Source organism: Podarcis erhardii (genome assembly GCF_964252035.2).
Source record: "Podarcis erhardii genome assembly, chromosome: 2".
In the NCBI taxonomy this organism is placed as follows: domain Eukaryota; kingdom Metazoa; phylum Chordata; class Lepidosauria; order Squamata; family Lacertidae; genus Podarcis; species Podarcis erhardii.
In genome coordinates this window covers 15,792,619-15,818,134 of record NC_138498.1, presented here as the reverse complement: position 1 = coordinate 15,818,134, position 25,516 = coordinate 15,792,619, and the positions used below count along the sequence as shown (strand labels likewise).

Below are 25,516 nucleotides of genomic sequence, written 5' to 3'. Positions count from 1 at the left end.
AAAACACACTGATTTCTGAACTGTCCACGGGCCAGATTTAGAAGGCGATTGGACCGGATCCAGCCCCCGGGCCTTAGTTTGCCTAGAGGAACAGCCTGCACTGTGAAAGATACAAACAAGCTGCTGTCACCTGCTTCTCACTGTCCCTAATATAATGGCCACCAAAAACTTAACACAGGCATATCAGAACATTCAGGGTCTTACTACTTTATCAGATCCCTTTTTATGCTTCGAACAGAATTTGTGTGGAGCTGATAGCATGCTTTGCGGATTCCCACAGGATGGGGCAGCGCTGGGATAAAGAGCTGCTAAACCAGGAGTAGGCAACCTAAGGTTCGTGAGCCGGATCCAGCCCAATCTCCTTCCCAATCCGGCCGGCAGACGGTCTGGGGATCAGTGTGTTTTTACATGCGTAGAATGTGTCCTTTTATTTAAAATGCATCTCTGGGTTATTTGTGGGGCATAGGAATTCGTTCATTTTTTCCCCCAAAATATAGTCCGGCCCCCCACATGGTCTGAGGGACGGTGCCCACGGCTGAAAAAGATTGCTGACCCCTGAGCTAAAGCTTTGTCCCCCCCTTAAGGTCTGCATGGCTTTGGTCATCAACATGACACAAGTTCCTACCTTCGCTGGGCTTTTCAAAACACAGGAAATGATTTGAAGCGCTTTACTTGCTCCTCAAAACACTTTTGACAGCTGCCGAAAGGAACAGCAGCCAGATAGGTTTGGTATAACTTTTCCCAGGCGACATTAGCAAACGTATTGTTTTAAAGTTGCACAATTGAATACACAAAGCATCCTTAATATGCTGACAGATGAAACACTCATCATCGCTGTAAAGAGTATTTCTGTGGATTAAGGCTTTCCATGCTGATATGGTGATGACAGGAAGGGAGAGGGGGAGGGTTTCAGCGAGGTCATGTATATTTCAAGGGGCCCCTAGAGGTACTGTGTATCTCTGTACCCCCTGCTGAATTATTGTCAGTGGAGACTGCACAACCAAGTGTCAGAAATGTGCCTTCCTTGCAACATTCCCTCATATGGAAGAAAGTAAAGAGATTCACTTAGAGACACCATCACTGCTAAACCTGTCCTGTGTTCCTAGTGACACCATTGTCTAGTGTGATAGACTCCTTTTGCATGTATCCCCCAGCCAGATTACAGACCATTTCCCCATAGAAGTGAAAGGGAAACGGAGCCTTCTGTTTGCATCAACATATCCCTCTGTCTAGGGACGCGGGTGGCGCTGTGGGTTAAACCACAGAGCCTAGGACTTGCCGATCAGAAGGTTGGCGGTTCGAATCCCCACGACGGGGTGAGCTCCCGTTGCTCAGTCCCTGCTCCTGCCAACCTAGCAGTTCAAAAGCACGTCAAAGTGCAAGTAGATAAATAAGTACCGCTCCGGCGGGAAGGTAAACGTCGTTTCCATGCACTGCTCTGGTTCGCCAGAAGCGGCTTAGTCATGCTGGCCACACAACCCGGAAGCTGTACGCTGGCTCCCTCGGCCAAGAAAGCGAGATGAGCGCCGCAACCCCAGAGTCGGTCACGACTGGACCTAAGGTCAGGGGTCCCTTTACCTTATCCCTCTGCCTGCAAATCCTCACCCTGTGTGCCATTTCTCGTTCTCAAGTTTAGCTTGGGGCCTGCAGCAGACCAAGGTACATATTGCACACATTTGCAGATGAGTTAGACAGTTTGGTGTACAGCGATATGGATGGAATGCCCTATAGATCTCCACACCCTGACCTTAAACATTTCTCTCTCTCCCCCTCCCTGTTGCTCCATCTTTTCATATCGCAGGGATTGTCGAAGATTACAAGCCTCCTTTCTTTGACATGGTGCCAATTGACCCTAGCTTTGACGATATGAAGAAAGTGGTTTGCATCGACCAACAGACGCCCACCATCCCAAATCGGTTGTACTCAGACGTGGTGAGTGATACAGCGTGATGACTCGCTTTGTTCTAAGTAGGGAGGGTCTCTATGCAGCCGAGGGGAGGAGACCAGCGAGCCAGATCTCTATCTCTTGCCCTGTCCTCCACCTTTATAAGGAAACAAGGAGAGTGTTTAACATCATAGCTGAATGTGAACTGGGCTTTCATGTCAAACCAAGGGACCCAGCCACAGGGGAAACTGAGCGGCACCTTCTATGCCAAGAGAGAAAGGATGTTCATAACATCTAAGATGTCAGTCTGCAGCCTCAGGTCACATCTACACCATACGTTTAATGCACAAGAATCCCATGCAAGAATCCTGGAAACTGTAGTTCATTAAGGGTGCTGGGAATTATAGTTCTGCAAGGGTAAACTGCAGTTTCCAGAACTCTTTGGGGGAAGCCATGTGCTTTAAATCTAAGGGGAGGCTGTGTTGCATTGTAGCTTTGAAAATACCCGTTCCTGAAGGCACACATAGGTATCTTCTCCTACCTGTTCTTACCTTGGTCTTGCTTGCTGGTTGTTGTTGTTGTTTAGTCGTTTAGTCGTGTCCGACTCTTCGTGACCCCCTGGACCAGAGCACGTCAGGCACTCCTGGCTTCCACTGCCTCCCGCAGTTTGGTCAAACTCGTGCTGGTAGCTTCGAGAACACTGTCCAACCATCTCGTCCTCTGTTGTCCCCTTCTCCTTGTGCCCTCCATCTTTCCCAACCTCAGGGTCTTTTCCAGGGAGTCTTCTCTTCTCATGAGGTAGCCAAAGTATTGGAGCCTCAGCTCCAGGATCTGTCCTTCCAGTGAACACTCAGGGCTGATTTCCTTCAGAATGGATAGATTTGATCTTCTTGCAGTCCATGGGACTCTCAAGAGTCTCCTCCAGCACCATAATTCAAAAGCATCAATTCTTCGGCGATCAGCCTTCTTTATGGTCCAGCTCTCACTTCCATACATCACTACTGGGGAAACCATGGCTTTAACTATACAGACCTTTGTTGGCAAGGTGATGTCTCTGCTTTTTAAGATGCTGTCTAGGTTTGTCATTGCTTAATGACAAACCATGCTTAATGCTTAATGTCATTAAAAGCAGGCGTCTTTTAATTTCATGACTACTGTCACCATCTGCAGTGATCATGGAGCCCAAGAAAGTAAAATCTCTCACTGCCTCCATTTCTTCCCCTTCTATTTGCCAGCAGGTGATGGGACCAGTGGCCATGATCTTCGTTTTTTTGATGTTGAGCTTCAAACCATATTTTGTGCTCTCCTCTTTCACCCTCATTAAAAGGTTCTTTAATTCCTCCTCACTTTCTGCCATCAAGGTTGTGTCATCTGCATATCTGAGGTTGTTGATATTTCTTTCGGCAATCTTAATTCCTGCTTGGGATTCATCCAGCCCAGCCTTTCGCATGATGAATTCTGCATATTAGTTAAATAAGCAGGGAGACAATATACAGCCTTGTCGTACACCTTTCCCAATTTTGAACCAATCAGTTGTTCCATATCCAGTTCTAACTGTATCTTCTTGTCCCACATAGAGATTTCTCAAGAGACAGATGAGGTGATCAGGCACTCCCATTTCTTTAAGAACTTGCCGTAGTTTGCTGTGGTTGACATAGTTTGCTTGCTGGTAACCTTCCCCAGCCTGCTGTAACAATGAAGCCAAGAGTTCTCCAGGCACCGTGCAGCGTATGCAAGAAACAAAGGACCCAGCAAAGGAAGGGGCAAGCAGGAGGAGCTGCAGTTTCTGGATCAGCAATTTTTAATGGGCTGAGCAGTCCTCTGACATGAAATTGGCAAAACCTTGAGTTCAAATTGTGACACTGGGGTAGGGAACCTGTGGCTCATCAGCTGTTGCTGGACTGCAGCTCCCACCATCGCTGACCATTGGCCATGCTGGCTAGGGCAGATGGGAGTCCAATAGCAGTTGGAGGGCCACAGCATCTCCCAACCTGCTGCCCTAAGGCAGATCTGGTTTAGGCAGAGCATTCTGTGTTGTGTATGTTACAAAAATTGGGTGCCTCCCCTCCTCTCTGCTGAGTTGCAGCAAGATTCCAGAGGGTTCCAGGCATTCACGCAGGGTCTGTGGTCCTTGGGAGAACGGAGACACGGCAGAGACTGTTGTCGCTTTAAGAAATATGATTTATCCACCTATTTACACCTTAAGTCTCCATGGAGGGAGTCCAGCTCTTACAACACGCTCATTTCAAGAGGGGCTTGCACCCCACAGCAGTGCAACCCTAGAGTCCAAGGTATCTCTGCCTGGCAGCCTTCAGCCAGCCTGCCCAAGATGGATCCCAGTCTTTCTTCCTTCTTCCCAGCAACGCTTGCTCAAGACTCTCTTTTCCAGTCACCTCACACCCAATTAACTCTGGCAACCTTCCAACCCCCCCCCCTTCTCTGTTCACACCTGGGGCAAGGGGATGGGGACAGTTCTCTTGCATTGCCAATGGTCCTCAATGGCCCTGTATTGTTTCTTAATGGCCCTAGTGTTTTTGGTTTTTTTGCATGAGCTAGCCCAAGAATTCCTCTGCAGCTCACATTTCTCCCTTCACATCCCAGATAGTCAAAATCCTACCATTTATTAATTTCTAGAGTTTTTTGAGGAGTCCCCCTGCCAAATCTATAATATGTAGATTTACAATCACCCTGTGGCATTAGGATACAACATTTGCATCCCTGGTGATCTCCACTTATCTTTCCAGTTAATTAAATAAGGAAATGCTTTGCTGTAAAGATAACAATATGAATTTCTGTGGGCATTGCCAGGTGGAATCTCAGGAGCTCAGAGAGGGGATGACCAGGACTTTGGGTGGTCGGGAGATAAGGTTCAAGCTCAGAGTGGTTCTGCCCTCCACAGCAGCAGCAGCAGCAACAACAACAATAATAATAATAATAATAATAATAAATTTTTATTTAAACCCCACCCTTCCCGGTTCAAAAACCAGGCTCAGGGCAGCTAACAACAAATTTAAAACACTTAATTGTAAAAGCAGCATAAAATACAGTATAAAAACATGAATAACAATAAAATTATTCAAAAATCAATTTAGGGGAAATAAGCATTAGATAATCCCCAGGGCTAGCTGGCTGAATTGGTCCTACTTGGGCTAGCGAGGGGGCCAGGGGAGAATTAGCTGTGGAGTCTCAGAGCGGGTGATCTTCATAAAAGGGGAGGGGGAGGGAAGAGAAGGGAAATAAAAGATCAGGCTGAATTCAGATTAAAGGCCAGGCGGAATAGCTCTGTCTTACAGGCCCAATGGAAGGAGGTTAAATCCTGCAGGGCCCTGGTCTCATGGGACAGAGCATTCCACCAGGTCGGAGCCATCACTGAAAAGGCCCTGGCCCTGGTGGAGGATAGTCTGACATCCTTAGGGCCCAGGACCTCTAAACTATGGTTATACATGGACCTTAAGGTCCTCTGTGGGGCATACCAGGAGAGGCGGTCCTTAATATGAGGGCCCTAAACCACAAAGGGCTTTAAAGGTCAAGACCAGCACCTTGAACCTGACCCTATACTCCGCAGCATAAGAATTAAAAGTGTACACACTGTGAATACATGAAAACCAGGTTTCGGTTGCTTTGTGCAAGTAAGAGATGGGCAACCTCCAGGATGCTATTGGACTCCAACTTGCATTAGCCCCAGCTATCATGGCCAATCTAGGAACGCGGGTAGCGCTGTGAGTTAAACCACAGAGCCTAGGACTTGCTGGTCAGAATGTCGGCGGTTCAAATCCCGGCGATGGGGTGAGCTCCCGTTGCTCAGTCCCTGCTCCTGCCAGCCTAGTAGTTCAAAAGCACGTCAAAGTGCAAGTAGATAAATAGGTACCACTCCGGCGGGAAGGTAAACGGCATTTCCATGCGCTGCTCTGGTTCGCCAGAAGCGGCTTAGTCATGCTGGCCACATGACCCAGTAGCTGTACGCCGGCTCCCTCGGCCAGTAAAGCGAGATGGGCACCACAACCCCAGAGTCGGTCATGACTTTACCTAATGGTCAGGGGTCCCTTTACCTTTACCTTTATCATGGCCAATGTTCACGGACAGCAGGAGTTGGAGTTCAACAACTGCTAGCATCACTGAATCTCAGTTTTCCTCTGGAAGACAGGGCATGTCCCCAATTAGCAACTGGTTTTCTTAAAGCAGGGCCCTATTTTTAACTGTGCAAGGATGGAAGGGCCAGCAATATTGGCTCTGCCGACCCTTTTGACCCTCCAAAAGCCCAACAGAGACAAAAAGACTCTTTTCAGCCCCTGGTATAAAACACAACAGAGGGACTGGCAAGAGCTTCTCCTCTGTATTGTGTATCACAGCAGCTCCATCTTAATCTGCCCAAGCCTCGTCGTATGAGCTAAGGAAGTGCTAGACGATAGTGACTGGCCCACTGAATGGGGATTTGAACCCAGGTCTCTCTGGTCCAAGAGCCTCTAGGGCCATTCTCATGGGGAAGGTGGGATTAAATTGCTATTTGCCTATTTGCAGTAGAGAAAACACCTGAGATGCAAAATGAAAGGAGGGCAAGTCCTTAGGTTGGGGAGCCCCACGCCTATCACTTGCCTGTCCCTGGGAATGGGAAACTTGCAGGTATTGGACTCCAACTCCCATGGGTCCTAGTCTGCATGGCCAATGGTCAGGGATGATGGGAGTTGTAGTTCAGCAACATTTAGTGGACAAAATCCCTGCCCTAGAGTATTCACAGTCCTGAAATCCCGTATCCTCAGCAAGCTAGCTGTCAGGGAACTGCCATCGGCTCAGGGGCGAGAGGGGAAAAGCCGGATGGATTACAGAGAGCCCCCAAAGATCGTGGGAAGCAGCACCTCCTCAGCGGAGGAGAATAGTCATGCCTCTAGTGGAGAGGAGATGCAGGGCTCGGAGGAGGCGAGGCGGAGCCAGGACACCTTGCCTGAGCAAAGCGGGGAGGAGAGAGGTCCCCCGTTACCCAAGCCTTCCTTGCGCAGTAGGCTTCCGCGCAGAGAGGGGAGGCGCAGACTGGGCGTCAAAAAACTACTCTGCTGGGGAAGGTTTAAGGACCGCCCACTCTCAGATTCGGCCAGTGAATGAGCAAGACACGGAATACAGGCGCTCTGCATGGTGAAGGGTTTTTTTGCACCAATAACAAGGCTTTACGGGACGCGGGTGGCGCTGTGGGTTAAACCATAGAGCCTAGGACTTGCTGATCAGAAGGTCGGCAGTTTGAATCCCCGCGACGGGATGAGCTCCCGTTGCTTGGTCCCTGCTCCTGCCAACCTAGCAATTCGAAAGCACATCTAAGTGCAAATAGATAAATAGGTACCACTCCAGCGGGAAGGTAAACGGCGTTTCCGTGCACTGCTCTGGTTCGCCAGAAGCGGCTTAGTCATGCTGGCCACATGACCTGGAAGCTGTACCCCGGCACCCTCGGCCAAGAAAACGAGATGAGCGCCGCAACCCCAGAGTCGGTCACGACTGGACCTAATGGTCAGGGGTCCCTTTACCTTTTAACAAGGCTTTACTACAGACCAGGGAGGCATTTGTCTTATTGCTCTCGAACAACCCCCTGATACCCATAACACTAGCCTATAAGGGAAACGTTTCAGCTTCCTATAGCATGGAATTATTTTTTTAAAAAAATCACAATGTGAACTGATTCACACATCCACATTTAAGGTGCCTGCAGGAGATAGGCTAAGTGAGTGTGGCTTGAGGCTTTTCACCCATGAGAATCTGGTAAAGGAATTGTGTGTCTGCTTCCATATGTGGACAGATCCAGATTTTTCGTTGCAGGACCGCATTCCACCACCCTTCCCTGAGCTTTGTTTAGATTTGTTATCATGGTGAAGCAGTTGTATAACCCTTCCACCACACACCCAGGAGGAAAAAAATGCAAGTGCTGCCACCAGTTCTTCCTGCTTTTTCACTGTGAACAGACAGAAAGTCTGCAAACCTAATGGATCAGGTTCAACATGGGGATTTAAAAAGTGTGTTGCTGTTTTCTTTGTACGCTTCAGACCAGAAGTGTGAACTGAATCTGTGCAACCCGAGAAACGCATCTTCTTAGGAATACAAATTGTTGTTGGGCTTCTGTTAGAGTAAGCATGAATAATATTGGGCTGCTTTTTTTTAGAATGGTCATATAAGATTGAAGAGAAGACAGATGAAAGAAGCAGGGTTTGCACTGGGTTTGAGGGGGACTTCAGCAAAGGGCCTTTTGGTAAGCCCAGGTCGGCTTTCCTGTCAGTGACAAGCCCATAGCTGTCAACCGTCCCTTATTTGGCGGGAAAGTCCCTTATCCCAGCGCCGTTTCCCGCTGCTGTCCCTTATTGATGATGTCCCTTAAATTTCCCGGGTTTCAAAGGAAGCAGCTCCTCTCCCTCCCTCCCTGCTGGCCAGGGAGGAGGGAGGCTCCAACTGTGTTGCTTGGCTGCGTTGCTCACCCAATAAGGAGTCTAAGAACGACTGGGGGGGTGGAGCTTGCATGCCTTGTGCCGATCAAATCGGCCGCGTTGCCTGAGGACTCGCCTTTGCTCAGCGCTTCCCAGCGGAGAGGTGACGGTGGTTTTCCTTGCTGCATCCCCTTTGCCGGGTTGCTGCGCTGTGGGAACCACCGCTTGAGGCTTCATTTGGCTGCTGGCTGGGTTTTCTGCCTTTGGCTTGGAGGGGCTCAGAAGTTGAACATACCTGTGTTGGAAAAATCCCTTATTTTGGCTGCTGATCCCTTATTTTGGAGGCTGCTGGTCCCTTATTTTCAAATCTGTAAGTTGACAGCTATGGACAAGCCACTGACAGAAGACTGGCAAGGCTGCCATCAGCACTGGGTGGACTGAGCCACCATTTTAATTTCCCACCGTTCTCCTGAGCATTGCTTTGGCAAATGAGGGGTGGGAAACAGAATGGCACCAGGTGCTGGGGGCCTGGGGAATATTAGTACTGATGCCAAGCCTGTAAAGGAACTTATTGTCATGCAAACTAAACCCGACAAAGAGAAAATATCTCCCAGCAAAAGAAGAAGAAAAGAAAAATTGGGATCGGAACATAAAATTCTACAAAGTAATATGATATAAACTAAGTATGTGGAAATTTTATAGCATGAACAAATTAACACTAACAAAACCTTTAAATTCTCATTTTAAAAATGCAACTCAGCCTGAGCATAACTAAACCAAATGCAATTCGACTATAAGTCTTCTTCAGTGGTCTATAGACGTACAGAACATAAAACATATACCAAAAAAAGAGTTTAAAATGAATATTTAAAATGTTATGCCAGTGTTAATTTGCCTGTATTCATGATATAAGGCTTTCGTGTGATTAATTCATGCTTTGTGGGATTTTTATGCTCAGCTCCCAAGAAGTTATTTTCATACAATTCATTCTTGCACAATAAGGACAACATATATCAAAGTATCAGTACACTCTTGAGTCGTTATAGCAGATCCAGAAATATGAGAGAAAAAGCCATCCAAATAGGGTATTGAATGAATATATGAAAGAGGGGTGGGATCCAGAATGGGTTACGAAAGACCTTTTCCATACTTATGACCATCCAAGGCAGCATAATCCACAGAAGAAGGCGAAAACCATAACTCTTTCTGTTCCAAGGCTTGGCCTGAGTTGGTAGCAGTGTTTATCGCCAAGTGTTCATGTGAGATTTGGGCAACTGCAGATCGCATCCAAACAGCAGAGAAAAAAGGGGGGAGAAATTCAGTTGATCTTCCATTTACCATAGTTTGGTCTGGGTGTTCATCAGTATGTGGATGATACCCAGCTCTACCTCTCTTTCAAATCAGAACCAGTGAAGGCAGTGAATGTTATGTGTGAGTGTCTGGAGGCGGTTGGAGGATGGATGGCGGCTATCAGATTGAGGTTGAATCCTGACAAGACAGAAATGCTGTTTTGCGGGGACAGGGGGTGGGCAGGTGTGGAGGACTCCCTGGTCCTGAATGGAGTAACTGTGCCCCTGAAGGACCAGGTGCGCAGCCTGGGAGTCATTTTGGACTTGCAGCTGACCATGGAGGCGCAGGTTAATTCTGTGTCCAGGGCAGCTGTTTATCAGCTCCGTCTGTTACGCAGACCGAGACCCTACCTGCCCGCAGACTGTCTCGCCAGAGTGCATGCTCTAAGTTATCTCTCACTTGGACTACTGCAATGCGTTCTATGTGGGGCTACCTTTGAAGGTGACCCGGAAACTATAACTAATCCAAATGCGGCAACTAGACTGGTGACTGGGAGTGGCCGCCAAGACTGTATAACACTGGTCCTGAAAGACATACATTGGCTCCCAGTATGTTTCCGAGCACAATTCAAAGTGTTGGTGTTGACCTTTAAAGCCCTAAATGGCTTTGGCCCAGTATACCTGAAAGAGCATCTCCACCCGCATCATTCAGCCCAGACACTGAGGTCCAGCTCCGAGGGCCTTCTGGCGGTTCCCTCACTGCAAGGAGTGAGGTTACAGGGAACCAGGCAGAGGACCTTCTCGGTGGTGGTGCCCGCCCTGTGGAAATAAACAACTATCTGACTTTTAGAAGACATCTGAAGGCAGCCCTGGTTTGGGGAAGTTTTTAATGTTTGATCTTTTATTGTGTTTTTAGTATTCTGTTGGGAGCCGCCCAGAGTGGCTGGGGAAACCCAGCCAGATGGGCGAGATATAAATAAATTATTATTATTATTATTATTATTATTATTATTATTATTATTATTATTATCATCATCATCTTTATCTTTAAGATCATTTTAATGATCTCCAAGGCAGATTACAAACAACACAAAAGCCATGATAGCTCCCAGCTCCCCTCTGGGCATTGTGACCCGCAGAGAGTCAGTGAGGTGTGGGGTGGACATTTTATTTCCAGCTCTCTGGCATTTTTGCTGTTGCTGTCCATATGGGACCCTCACCCCCCCCCCCCGAAGTGTACTGCTATGTACGGATATCTGCACATTGTTCTCACTTTCCAACACCCTAGGCTGAATGCTTAGAAAGCTTCCAAGCAGTTCCCCCCTGAGAATTATTGGATGTGTAGAGAGATGGCCCCAGTGCTGCAGAGATGGCATCAATTACTCTGGCTCGCTCAGAAAAAAGATATTTCTGTCCGCATCGGTTAAATTGAGAGTCTCTCTCAGTCTTCAGAGATCCAACTTCCTCACGCAGACTGAGCCACATTTAACTGCCACTTCAACTGGAACCCTATTTGAAAATCCCACACACACCCCTCAGCCCCTTCCCTTGGAATACAGCCTCGTGTAAATTAGTCTCCTGGCTGCTTTTATAGGTGTAATTTTTCCGGACCTCCCCTTTTCCTGTCTGAAAATGAGAGGCAAAAACTGTTTCTCGGAACGCAGAAATCTGCTTGTATGCTGAGTCGCACTAATAATCCATGTGCCTCTAACTTGAAGCAGTTCCCAGCGTTTCAGACAGGAATGTATCTCAGCTTTGCCTGGAGCAGCCAAATCTAAACCTGGGACCTTTTAAATAAATGCAAAACGCCTAATCATAGGTTTGTAGGATCCTATCATTGCTAAAGTTTCAGCCCAGTGCCAGCAGGTGGCCAGGTTGGGCCTTGGGCCTTGGAAGAGCTTCTCACTCACCCAGCTTCCAACATATATAAAAACATAATAAAACATTACACATTAAAAGGCTTCCCTATACAGGACTGCCTTCAGTTTAAAAGTTACTCATCTTCTTGACATCTGATGGGAGGGTGTTCCACAGGGCGGGTGCCACTACCGAAAAGGCCCTGTGCCTGGTTCCCTGTAGCTCCACTTCTCACAGTGAGGGAACCACCAGAAGGCCCTCAGAGATGGATCTCAGTGTCCAAGCTAAACGGTGAGGGTGGACATGCTCCTTAAACAGCAACCAAGCACAGTTTCCATCTGCTATCTCAATTTTCCCAAAATACAATGTCCTGGCCTATTGCTCTATGAGACATGACCAGAACTGGGATTGGAGTCGCCACCTAATTTTATCTAAAATGAAATGCTGCGGTAATTTGGGAGTTTCCCACTCAGGAGAAACATCTAAAGCATGTTGAGAGAAGAAAAAAAAGGTTTGGTGTGACTAGCATACCACTCAAACCAATTGAAGTGGGGCATCCTGGAATTATAGAAACCTTTCTTGGCTTCTGATTGGATCCTGGAATGTCTCTCTTTTTTTTTTTTTTTTTTTTTTGGTCCAGCACTCTGGTGCAAGTCAGCTGGTTTGCACCAGAATGCTGGACCAAAAGATGTTCGTTTTTTTGTCTTGACCTCTGGCGTGAGTCATCTGGTTCCTGCAAGAGCTCGGGACCAAAATTATTATTATTATTATTATTATTATTATTATTATTATTATTATTATTATTATTTTATTATTTGTACCCTGCCCATCTGGCTGGGTTTCCCCAGCCACTCTAGGCAGCTTCCGCAAAGACCAAAAATACACTAAGATATCACACATTAAAAACTTCCCTGAACAGGGCTGCCTTAAGATGTCTTCTGAATGTCAGGTAGTTGTTTATCACTTTGACATCTGCTGGAAGGGCATTTCACAGGGCGGGCGCCACTACCGAGAAGGCCCTCTGCCTGGTTCCCTGTAGCTTTGCTTCTCGCAATGAAGGAACCGCCAGAAGGCCCTCGGCGCTGGACCTCAGCGTCCGGGCAGAATGATGGGGGTGGAGATGCTCCTTCAGGTATATTGGGCCGTGGCTGTTTTGGGCTTTAAAGGTCAACACCAACACGTTTGAATTGTGCTTGGAAACGTACTGGGATCCAATGTAGGTCTTTCAAGACCGGTGTTATGTGGTCTCGGCGGCCGCCCCCAGTCACCAGTCTAAGTGCCGCATTCTGGATTAGTTGTAGTTACCGGGTCACCTTCAAAGGTAGCCCCACGTACAGCGCAGTGCAGTAGTCCGAGCGGGAGATAACTAGAGCATTCACCACTCTGGCGAGACAGTCCGCGGGCAGGTAGGGTCTCAGCCTGCGTACCAGGTGGAGCTGGTAGACAGCTGCCCTGGATACAGAATTGACGTGTGCCTCCATGGACAGCTGTGAGTCCAAAATGACTTCCAGGCTGCGCACCTGGTCCTTCAGGGGCACAGTTACCCCATTCAGGACCAGGGAGTCCTCCACACCAGCCCGCCCCCTGTCCCCCAAAAACAGTACTTCTGTCTTGTCAGGATTCAACCTCAATCTGTTAGCCGCCATCCATCCTCCAACCGCCTCCAGGCACTCACACAGGACCTTCATCGCCTTCACTGGTTCTGATTTGAAAGAGAGGTAGAGCTGGGTATCATCTGCATATTGATGGACACCCAGTCCAAACCTCTCCCAGCAGCTTCATATAGATGTTAAAAAGCATGGGGGAGAGGACGGAACCCTGAGGCACCCCACAAGTGAGGGCCCAGGGGTCTGAACACTCATCCCCCACCACCATGAAAATAAAATGAGCGTCCCAATTTGGATTACCTGGACGATGGAGGGTATGGATTAGTGAAATTTGGGAGTGGTGGGGAAGAGGGTTCCACGCATCCCTAACCAACGTTCTACATATACAGGATTCTGATCACGTAAAATTATACTAGAGGAAAGCCTATAGTAGTTGAATGTTGCAGTTGTTCCTGTGTGAAAATAATATTCCTCCTCCTCCCCTTTCTTTCTCTCTCTGTCTCCCCTCACCCCTGCCTCCCAGACTTTGTCCGCCCTGGCCAAGATCATGAAGGAATGCTGGTTCCAGAGCCCCCCAGCCCGACTCACAGCTTTGAGGATTAAAAAGACACTGAAAAAACTCAGCGACTCCTTCGACAAACCCAAACAACACTCGTAACTGCAGGGACCAGCTCTGGGACCAAGGATCAAATTTCTGACTGTTTGGCTCGGCAAGAAAGTTCAAGGTCACTTCTTCCACTTCCAGTGTGGCCTCTGTCTGTGGCTGCAGCAAACTTTGTTTGAAACCCGGCCAAGAGGATTTGGTCTAGAGCCCCCCTGGCTGGGATCGATCCTTTGCAGGAGAATTTCATGGAACAGATGACTTGCTTCGGGCGTCTTTAATTTGTTTTCTCTAGCAATGAAAAGCGGGGTGAGCGGGGGAGAGGAAGGGAGAAGAAACACCCACTTCTCCAAGAACATGCATTAATATAAATACCCCCTGGGTCTGTAACCTGACGCCAGCCCGTCTCGCCACCAACGCCTGAAAAATGGGGAGGGATCCTGCTTGGAAAGAGCACAGCTGTTCTGCCGAAGGGCCTGCTACCTTGGAAACACCAGTTTAAGGACCATTCATAAGCCGGTATTTAGATTAGGCCTATAGGATCTGTGTGTGTGTGTTCTGTCTGCATCATGCATATATGCCGACAAAAGGAAAAAGAGAGCAGAAGAAAAAGCACAGACTTGCAAGAACAGGAGTACAGTAGTACCTCGGGTTAAGTACTTAATTTGCTCCGGAGGTCCGTTCTTAACCTGAAACTGTTCTTAACCTGAAGCACCACTTTAGCTAATGGGGCCTCCTGCTGCTGCCGCGCCACCGGAGCACGATTTCTGTTCTCATCCTGAAGCAAAGTTCTTAACCTGAAGCACTATTTCTGGGTTAGCGGAGTCTGTAACCTGAAGTGTATGTAACCTGAAGCGTATGTAACCCAAGGTACCACTGTAGATTCACACGCACATGTAGACAATTGTTCTATGTCACCGGAATTTAAGCCTGGGATATATAGACGTATACGAGCATGGAAGGCTGTCTGGATGGTTAAAGGTAAAGGGACCCCTGACCATTAGGTCCAGTTGTGGCCAACTCTGGGGTTGTGGCGCTCATCTCACTTTATTGGCCGAGGAAGCTGGCGTACAGCTTCCGGGTCATGGGGCCAGCATGACTAAGCCGCTTCTGGCGAACCAGAGCAGTGCACAGAAATGCCGTTTACCTTCCCGCCAGAGCGGTACCTATTTATCTACTTGCACTTTGATATGCTTTTGAACTGCTAGGTTGGCAGGAGCAGGGACCGAGCAACGGGAGCTCACGCCGTCGCGGGGATTCGAACCGCCGACCTTTTGATCGGCAAGTCCTAAGCTCTGTGGTTTAACCCACAGTGCCACCTGTGTCCCCTCTGGATGGCTAGGAACTCTGGATGGTTAGAGCTCCATCAATTGGGATAAGGTCTACATTCCAGTATAATGGGCACTAGCAACTCCCTGGCCTCATCCTTCACCCCCAGAGGCTTCCCAGATAAAATGTGTTGCCTTGGACAAGAAGGGCTCTCCCTGCCTGTACAGTGGTACCTCGGGTTACAGACTCTTCAGGTTACAGATGCTTCAGGTTACAGACTCCGCTAACCCAGAAATATTACCTCTGGTTAAGAACTTTGCTTCAGGATGAGAACAGAAATCGTGCTCCGGCGGTGCAGCAACAGTGGGAGGCCCCATTAGCTAAGGTGGTGCTTCAGGTTAAGAACAGTTTCAGGTTAAGAACGGACCTCCGGAAGGAATTAAGTTCTTACCCCGAGGTACCACTGTACTTCCAAGCTGGGTTGCAAAGGGGAAATGCTTCCTTGTACCCCTAGTTTGAATTCAAGCCATGACTGTTAAGGAAGAATCAGGGGCTCATTTTAAGGGCACTCCTGATTCTTCCTTTCAGCCACAACTTGAAGCTTCCAACTGTCATATGGGATGTCGGGTCCAGGAAATATAGGTTTGCCCCCAAACAACCTGGTAAGCCAAGCTTAGAGGCCTGGCAGGGCTGTTTGCACATTGCATACACTGTGTGCATTAGTTTTCCTGTGCAGGATGAGGCCAGTGCACATGAGCAGCTTGCAGACAGGATGCCCTGGTACATGTAACACTGCCAATTTTGGGGGGATGGAATTGGGGTTGGAGGACTTGTCCCATTTTAATCCAACTCCAAGCTGTATTGTCACCCCAAAAGAATTAATCTCCCTTGCCATTCATCCTTCAGAAACATTTATTCCCGCTCAAAATATATCCACGACAGGGCAGCTGAGGTAAACCTATGTGAAAGACATGTAAACTAATTTCACACAGAAAAAACCTCAAGTTGCTTCAGAAATGTAATTATTTTGCACGGAAATGCATTTTATATTTATTAAATTTGTACCGGAAAAAAGCACCCACAAAGTTTGTCATTTTGTACAAGCTGCATTATTTTTGCCAAAAGAGGAAAAATTGCAGGGGGAATTTTCTATGGGGGGGGCGGTAATTGACAGTTGAAATTACAGGCTTTTGTTTGGGAAGAAAGAAAGCAACTGAAGGTAATCAAATGTTCTGTCATGGGAAGGAGCACAAAAGAACGGAAAATGGCAGAAAGGGTTCAAAAAAGAAAATTTCTTAATAACATGGAGAAGACAAAAATAGAGCTGGATCTCAACGTAGGGCTGTTTAAATCCCATTAAGGCTAGTGGGAGTTAAGAACTCTAATTGCTGGTTTGTAAATATATCCTTCTCCACTCACCTATGGCAAGTAATGATTCCCCAGTGAAGCTCTACAACAGTTCCCTATTTCTTTAAAGTTGCAAATAGCCAACAGGGATGTTTAGACAGGTGGACTAATTAAAATAAAAAGGTGGGCTTGTACACTTTGCAGATATATTTGCCAAGGGACAGAGACATGAAAGCAAGCCTTTAGCTGAGCTGGAATTTGAAGTTGGGATTCCCTCTGTCAGACACATACTTTTGAAATGTTTCTATATTTGGGATTAACCAGCGCGTACTGTGACGCATCAAAGTTAGTTTCACTTCTCTTGGAAATTATGTGCCACTTTTCATGCAGTATATTTATACACGGATGTGTGCATGTGTGTACATGGAAGGGGACAGGCCCCCCACAAGTTGATGAGCACTGCCATTCAAATAGTGTGCGTGCACTGTGTCTTGTGATTGATTACGTGGGGTATGGCTTACCTGTCCCACCTCCCCTATTTTATTCAGGCTGGCACCCATGTGCGTGTGTGTGTGTAATCAAAGTATACACCTAAAAATGTGAAATGTGCAAACAAGTTTTGACAATTATGTATATTGTGCAGATATAACCACCAAGGACTCAGCGCTGTGGGTTAAACCACAGAGCCTAGGGCTTGCCGATCAGAAGGTCAGCAGTTTGAATCCCCGCAACGGGGTGAGCTCCTGTTGCTCGGTCCCAGCTCCTGCCAACCTAGCAGTTCGAAAGCACATCAAAGTGCAAGTAGATAAATAGGTACCGCTCCGGCTGGAAGGTAAACGGCGTTTCCATGCACTGCTCTGGTTCGCCAGAAGCGGCTTAGTCATGCTGGCCACATGACCCGGAAGCTGTACACCAGCTCCCTCAGCCAATAAAACGAGATGAGCGCCGCAACCCCAGAGTCGGTCAGGATTGGACCTAATGGTCAGGGGTCCCTTTACCCTTTACCTTTTTACTGTGCCCTGTGTGTCTTCTGCTGCTGCTGCTTCTTCTTCTTCTTCATCTTCTTCTTTGGTGATCACTCCTAGCCGAGTAAGATTGTCTTCCATAAACACGGTTTTAACAATGAGTCCGTAAATGACTGTGGAGGCCAAATCTGGATCCACACGTCCTTCCACAGTGGAGACATTGGTTTCCGGGCGGGAGTTGATCACGGTGTGGATTTGCCAAGCGTGCCTTCCTCTTAGCATGTTTCTCCCTTGCGTCCTGAGTTCGAGTGTCTCCAAAACCCATTACATCTTTGGTAAAGGCTGTTCTCCAATTGGAACGCTCGCAGGCAAGCGTTTCCCGATTGTTGAGTGAGTGTGACCCGTGTAAAATGGCATCGACCCCTAAATCCTTAGATTTGGAATCTGCTGATTTGTGCTTCAATCCCGGTGTGAGTGAGGGCTCCAGTGCTCACCGAGATTTCTGCATCCGGTTCACAAAGAAAAGCGGGTTTGCTTTCTCCATAGAAATGAATGGGACAACCTGTGAGCATGTAAACTGCAAGTGCAGCCTGGAACACAAGTGGGGCTCAAGATTGGGGAAAATTTCAGCCTCCAAGCGTAACCAAATATTTAGAGGGTGGGAATAGTCTTGCTAAATTAAGGGCTACTAGCTATGATGGCTATGCTCTGCCTTCATGGTCAGAGTCAGTAATGCTTCTGAATACCCCAGCTGCCCAGTCCACCGGGAGGTCCAACACTTACCCCATCCCGGGCACTGGCAACCCATGCTACACCACTGGAAGAGGGCCTTGCATGACGAAGGTGCTACATTCAATCCACAGCGTCTCCAGGTGGGGATCAGAAAGACTCCTGCCTACCACTCTGGAGAGCTGCTGCCAACTCCCATCAGCCCCAGGCAGCATGGTCAGAGATGATGGGAGTTGTAGTCCAGCAACTTTTAGAGGGCAACACACTGCTACCCCTGTAGGGTGTAATACTAAACTCCAGTCTCCCATGCAGAGCATTGGCCTGACTCCGTATAAAACAGCTTCCTATGTTCCTAAGAGCTCAAAGAGCTACAATAGTTTGCAATCAGCAATCAGTTAGCTATCCAGGCTGTATGTGCAAAATATTATGGCTGGCTCCACAGTTTATTTGCCTAGGAAGTTCTGAATTCCCTGTGGTTCTGACTGGCTGCTTTTATCAAGTGGTGGGTGAACAAATATTTGCACATTAAGGGCTCCAGCTCCAGCTCCAAAAGTGGAGGTTAAGCTGAGCCACAAGATAGCAGACTGATAAACCTAAGGACATTTGGATGTTATGTCATGGTGTTCCTTCTCCTCCCAAGCGTTTATCCCATTCTAGTTGCTAGCTTAAAAGACGCCTGCTTCTTGGGAGAAAAGCAATGACAAACCTAGACAGCATCTTCAAAAGCAGAGACATCACCTTGCCGACAAAGGTCCATCTAGTTCAAGCTATGGTTTTCCCAGTAGTCATGTATGGAATTGAGAGCTGGACCATAAAGAAGGCTGATCGCCAAAGAATTGATGCTTTTGAATTCTGGTGCTGGAGGAGACTCTTGAGAGTCCCATGGACTGCAAGAAGATCAAACGCATCCATTCTGAAGGAAATCAGCCCTGAGTGCTCACTGGAAGGACAGATACTGAAGCTGAGGCTCCAATACTTTGGCCACCTCATGAGAAGAGAAGACTCCCTGGAAAAGACCCTGATGTTGGGAAAGATGTAGGGCACAAGGAGAAGGGAACAACAGAGGACGAGATGGTTGGACAGTGTTCTCGAAGCTACCAGCATGAGTTTGACCAAACTGCGGGAGGCAGTGGAAGACAGGAGTGCCTGGCGTGTTCTGGTCCAGGGGGTCATGAAGAATTGCCCCAGCTGCTCTGGGTGGCTTCCAACATACGTATATTAAAAACATAATAAAACATTAAACAGTTTTTTTAAAACTTCCCTATATAGTGCTGCCTTTAGATGTCTTCTAAAAGTTGTATAATTATTTATCTCCTTGGCTCAGGGGTCATGTAACTTCATACCCTCTAATATTTCTATGAAGAAAATAGGGAAACCCTAAGGGATCAAGTCAAGAAACTGGGATGGCTTCTGTAAATACAGTACTAATGACTCCTGGACCCAAGTTGTTCAAGAATTTGTATATTAGTGCAAGAGTCTTGAAGCTGGCTCAGTAGCATACAGGCAGGCAGTGTAGATGTTTGAACAGAGAGATCGCATGTTGTCGGCCATTGGTTCCCATAAACAGTCTAGCCACTGTGTTCTGTGCTAGCTGCAATTTCCAAACCAAGCCCAAGGGAAGCCCCACGCAGAGTGCATTGCAGCAATCCAGATTTGAGGTTACCAATGCATGGACCCTAGTGGCCAAATTATCCTGGAGCAGATTTCTGAGAATCTCAGCTTTCATTAAAGAAGAAGAAGAAGAAGAAGAAGAAGAAGAAGAAGAAGAAGAAGAAGAAGAAACAACAACAGCCAGTTTCTATGTCAATGGCTGCACAAATAAACATGGAATCAATTAAGTAGCTCCTAAATAAATAAATAAATATGCCCCGCCCATCTGGCTGAGCTTCCCCAGCCACTCTGAGCAGCTTCCAACAAAATACTAAAATGCATTAATCCATCAAACAGTAAAAGCTTCCCTAAACAGGGCTGCCTTCAGATGTCTTCTAAAAATCTGGTAGTTGTTGTTCTCTTTGACATCTGGTGGGAGGGTGTTCCACAGGGCGGGTGCCACTACCGAGAAGACTCTCTGCCTGGTTCCCTTAACTTGGCTTATCGTAGTGAGGGAACCGCCAGAAGGCCCTCGGCGCTGGACCTCAGTGTCCAGGCTGGATAATGGGGGTGGAGACACTCCTTCAGGTATACTGGACCAAAACCATTTAAGGCTTTAAAGGTCAGCACCAACACTTTGAATTGTGCTCGGAAATGTACTGGAAGCCAATGTAGGTCTTTCAAGACCAGTGTTATGTGGTCTCAGCGGCTTCCCCCAGTCACCAGTCTAGCTGCCGCATTCTGGATTAGTTGTAGTTTCCAAGTCATCTTCAAAGGTAGCCCCACATAGAGCACATTGCAGTAGTCCAAGCGAGAGATAACCAGAGCATGCACCACTCTGGCGAGACAGTCCGCAGGCAGATATGATTTCAGCCTGCGTACCAGATGGAGCTGGTAGACAGCTGCCCTGGAAACAGATTTGACCTGTGCCTCCATGGACAGCTGTGAGTCCAAAATGATTCCCAGGCTGTGCACCTGGTCCTTCAGGGGCACAGTTACCCCATTCAGGACCAGGGAGTCCTCCACACCTGCCCACCTCCTGTCCCCCCAAAACAGTCCTTCTGTCTTGTCAGGATTCAATATGGCAGGATTTTATATGGCAGGGGGAAAAAGCAAGGATAAAATCAGAAGTAATGATGGGCCCAAAAGAGAGTGGAGGATTCGCAGTGCCAGATTTAAGGAAGTATTTTGTGGCAGCGTGTTGGTGCTGGATAAAAAAATTGATATTATTAAAAGATAAGGAAGTCCTAACATTAGAGGGCTGGGACAAAATATATGGATGGCACGGCTACTTATTCTATTATAAAAAAGAACTACACAAAAAATTTACAAACCACATAGTAAGAAAGGCTCTATTGGATATCTGGGAAAGAACAAAAGGAAAAATTATTGAGAAAACTCCCCAATGGGTTTCACCAGTGGAAGCAACTACAACATTAAAGAGTAATGTAAAAGAGACTTGGCCAACATATAGGGAAATATTAGAGGAAGCAGATGTAAATGTTAAACTAAAAACCTACGAACAATTACAAACACTTAGAATAAATTGGTTACAATATTATCAATTAAAAGCAACTTATGAAAAAGACATAAAAAGGGGGGGATTTGAAAATAAAACCTCAAAATTAGAAAAGGAAATACTACAGAGCGATCAAAAAATACTTGCAAAAATGTATAGACTATTAATGAAAACCACCCTAGAACAAGAGACGAAAGGGGAAAACATGTTAAAATGGGAGCACGATTTGGGATATGAGATAGATCTGGAAAGATGGAAAACTTTTTGGGAGGAAAATATAAATTTTACTGCTTGTGATTTATTAAGGGAGAATTTCAGAAAAATGTACCACAGATGGTACCTAACCCCTGACAGATTGTCAAAAATAAATAAAAGGAACAACGACAAATGTTGGAAATGTAACAGAACAAAAGGTACATTATATCACATGTGGTGGACTTGCCCAAAGATTAAAATCTTTTGGGACATGATCCATGACAAAATAAAAAAATTGATAAGGACATCACATAAAAAAGGCAGAGGCATATTTATTAGGAATCTTAGATAAAGATATCCCCAAAGAGAAAATTAACTTATTTCTATACGCGACAACAGCGGCAAGAATTTTGATTGCTAGCTACTGGAAAGAGGACAGCATCCCAACAAAAAGAGAATGGTGGGGGAAACTTTGTGAGTACCTGGAATTAGCAAAATTGACAGATATAATAAGGAGAAAATCCAAAACTATGGTTATGAAGCAATGGGAGTGTTTAAATGATTATTTACAAAACCAGGGCTCAACCACAAAAATCTGGTTGTGTCTAGAATAACCTTGTGCGTAATATCGGAAAAAAAATACAAAGTGAGACATTAAGGAAACCTAAAGGGAAAATATGAAGAACAGAGGCTCTGAAGAACGGATTATTAAAAACAGTGGAAGTCATTTTGTTCTTCTTCTTTCTTTTTTCTGTTTTTTCTTTTTTCTTTCAAAAGAAACAATTTGTTTAAGGTAGATAAGGACAAGACGAAATTATACAATTGAATTTAAATGTGGATGGGAAATGGCTATGTATTGTGAGTGCTTATCTATTTTGAAAAAGTTTCATATATGATTTTTTTTTTACTTTTTTATTCTCTTTTTGTTCCCTTTTTCTTTATTCTGATATCCTACATTTCATTTCACTGTGTTATCATGAATGGCATTTTATAGAGGTATAAATAACTGTAAATATGAAAAGAGACAAAATATTCTCTAATTCCTTTTCCTTGGATAGATGTATTTGTTTTTCTCTTTTGTATTTTCTTTTGTTGTGATTATGTATGTATTTTAACTTGTATTGAATAAAAATTAAAAAAAAACTAAAAAAAAAACAACCTCACTGTCTTGTCAGGATTCAACCTCAATCAAATCACACTGGTGAACTGAGCAAGACCTTCCAAACACTAAGGGATGGGGCTACAATATCTGTCCCATCCTCTGCCCTCAACACAGATTAGCAGGAGCAGAACAAATTATGCACAATCAAGCAAACATCGGTAATGGGCATAATGCAAAATGTTGCTTTTCGAATGCAGAAACTGGAATTGTTTCGATGGGCAGGGGGAGGGCACACCTTTTTGTGAAGGGCAAGGGTGGGGAACCTGCAGCTGTGGCAAAAAGTTGGCCTACAAAGGTCCCTTTCCCCATAGTAAAGGTAAAGGGACCCCTGACCATTAGGTCCAGTCGTGACCAACTCTGGGGTTGAGGCGCTCATCTCGCTTTATTGGCCAAGGGAGCCAGCGTACAGCTTCTGGGTCATGTGGCCAGCATGACTAAGCCGCTTCTGGCGAACCAGAGCAGCACACGGAAACGATGTTTACCTTCCCACCAGAGTGGTACCTATTTATCTACTTGCACTTGACGTGCTTTCGAACTGCTAGGTTGGCAGGAGCAGGGAGGAAGCAACGGGAGCTCACTCCGTCGCGGGGATTCGAACCACCGACCTTCTGATCGACAAGTCCTAGGCTCTGTGGTTTAACCCACAGCGCCACCCACGTCCCTCCCTTTCCCCATACTACAGCCAATTACCATCACACCTGAGATCAGGTGGGGACATGACTGGACAGGTTGCATGTGCAGCCAATCTATGCAGACAGAAGGACTGAGCTCCTTGCTTATTAGCTGGTGGGCAGGGGGTTTAATCCTGCTTAGCCTCTGTCTGTCAGTCCATCCATCTATCCCCCCCGTGCACAGTCATGTGCCAGTTTTGACAGGTGGGTGGGGAAACACACCTGTCCAACACCTGACTTTATTACCCCCCCCCCCCGGGAAAGGTACCCCTGACCGTAAGGTCCAGTGGCAGACAACTCTGGGGTTGAAGCGCTCATCTCGCTCTATAGGCTGAGGGAGCTGGCGTTTGTCCGCAGACAGCTCCCGGGTCATGTGGCCAGCACGACTAAGCTGCTTCTGGCGAACCAGAGCAGCGCACGGAAATGCCGTTTACCTTCCCACAGGAGCGGTACCTATTTATCTACTTGCACTTTGACGTGCTTTCGAACTGCTAGGTTGGCAGGAGCAGGGACCGAGCAACGGGAGCTCACCCTGTCACGGGGATTCAAACTGCCAACCTTCTGATTGGCAAGTCCTAGGCTCTGTGGTTTAGACCACAGCGCCACAATATACAGCTTCAAATGTACGCGTATCACATTTGCAGCCACTGGAAATGCCGAGGCCATTGTTTGAAGCCGAACAGCCCATGAACTTGCATGCCCTGCATCGGCCGGGCGGTTATCAGCCAACTCCCTTCTTTTAAAATCTAGGAGTTTCCTGCTGATAACAGAAGCAAACATAGCCAGAAGAAGAAGGGTGGGAAAGCAGATGGAGACGAAATAATAACTTAGGCCAATTTTTTTGTTGAAATGACTCCTTGGTTTGATTTTCTGATAAAAGTCCAGATGGTGCAATGACATTTCCTGGAATATGTGATTTCCCCCCTCCCCCTGTCACTGATTCCAGTAATGTTGCAAAACATTAAGAAGTACACAAAATGGAAGTGACCTATTAGATAGTCAAACCCTTTCCATAAGCCAAACTTTAAAAACAGATTTGGAAAACATATTTTTTCCCCTTTATAAAAAATATTTTGGAGGGGAGGAGTAAAACACAACTAAATCTGCAGTTCCTTCTGGAATAGACTTGTATCCCCCCTCTCAACCTCAACAGAGGTCTCCTACCTTGGAAAATCCAATATATATGATCCAATTAAAGCATGCAAAGGGGTTTGATGTGCATTAAATATTTGGGATGGGCTGACTTATCTTTTCGCAAGACAGCTTGTTACTTTGAGAGAAGGCAGCTATCTCACACAGAAAATGAGGACCGAAACTGAAAGGGAGCTGGTAGGTTAGGATAGAGGACTATGAAGTCTTATTAGCGTGTTTGAGGGAACTGAAAGTGTCTGAGGAACCACATGCCCATGATGGGAAGGACCCAGAGGCAAAAGTGAATGGGGTAACAACTGTAATTTTTATTTTTATCTCTGCTAGTTTCTACACACAATTGCACATCTGTCTCTCTGCTCCATGCAGGCAAGTGAGAGCATAGCATCATCAGACTTCAAGGACACTCAGGGTGCAAAATAGGGCCAGTGAGGGGGTGTGGCTTGGGGAAACTTCCAAGGGCCAGACAGAGTCCTGGAGGGCCACATTCAGCCCACTGGGCTGAGGTTCCCCACCACGACTGTAAAGCAGCAGGATGGATGTACAGGAGTCTCCCCACTTAACGCACGCTTGACTAGTGTGCAACAGCACAGTGCCGAGAAAGGATTAAATCAATTTATTTAAATGGCCAAAAGGCACAAAACAGCAAAAAAACCCAGCCCGAAAAGAGCAGGAATAGTGCAAAAAAGGTGCAGAAAGAGCAATAAAATGCCAGGAGCCTTTGCAACTGCAATCCCATCAGACTTGCACTGACTGCTGATGTCTGTGGAGAATTGGAGTTTGGAAAAGGATGTTTGGAGGGAGCGACTGGTGGATTTTTGTGGATCTGGGGCGGAGTTTTTGGTGTTTCTCGCTATAGGTATATGTGTGGTACTCGGGAACAAAACCCTCAAGTAAGCAAGGAGATGCCTGTAGTTCCATAGGCTTCCAAGGAGAAGGGCCTGCATGAATGGAACATATAGCAAAGAAGGTACACATTATGTTTCCCTAAACCCTGCTGATATCAGGGTCCTGTGCAGGGGCAATGATGCCTCCCATCAATGGTATTCTTCTTGCGCCTGCTGCATGTACAACTGCCCTCCATCACTCCAGCTGCCTCAACATTTCATATCCCCTCCCCCTCCATAAAATGTCCTAGTGGTCTGCATCAAACAGCTAACATAGCATCTTCAGTGTGGTCATAATCACCCTCCCGCTAGACAAACAAGCAAAAGCATCCCCACCACAATCATTTGGTGCTTGGGATGCAAGCTCCTCGGGGCAAGGACCAGTAGCTTTGCTTA

General features: G+C 46.7%; 1 protein-coding gene across 1 annotated transcript in view; it reads left to right on the top strand.

Annotated features, from left to right (window-relative positions):
• The window catches only part of ACVRL1 (activin A receptor like type 1), a 54,885-nt gene extending 40,074 nt beyond the window's left edge, over positions 1–14,811 (top strand). The window contains exons 9-10 of the mRNA XM_081849905.1: positions 1,802–1,932; positions 13,560–14,811. Coding sequence (XP_081706031.1) covers positions 1,802–1,932; positions 13,560–13,694 — 266 coding nt within the window. The 3' untranslated portion in view covers positions 13,695–14,811. The remainder of the gene's footprint in view (positions 1–1,801; positions 1,933–13,559) is intronic.
• The last annotated feature ends 10,705 nt before the right edge of the window (positions 14,812–25,516 follow it).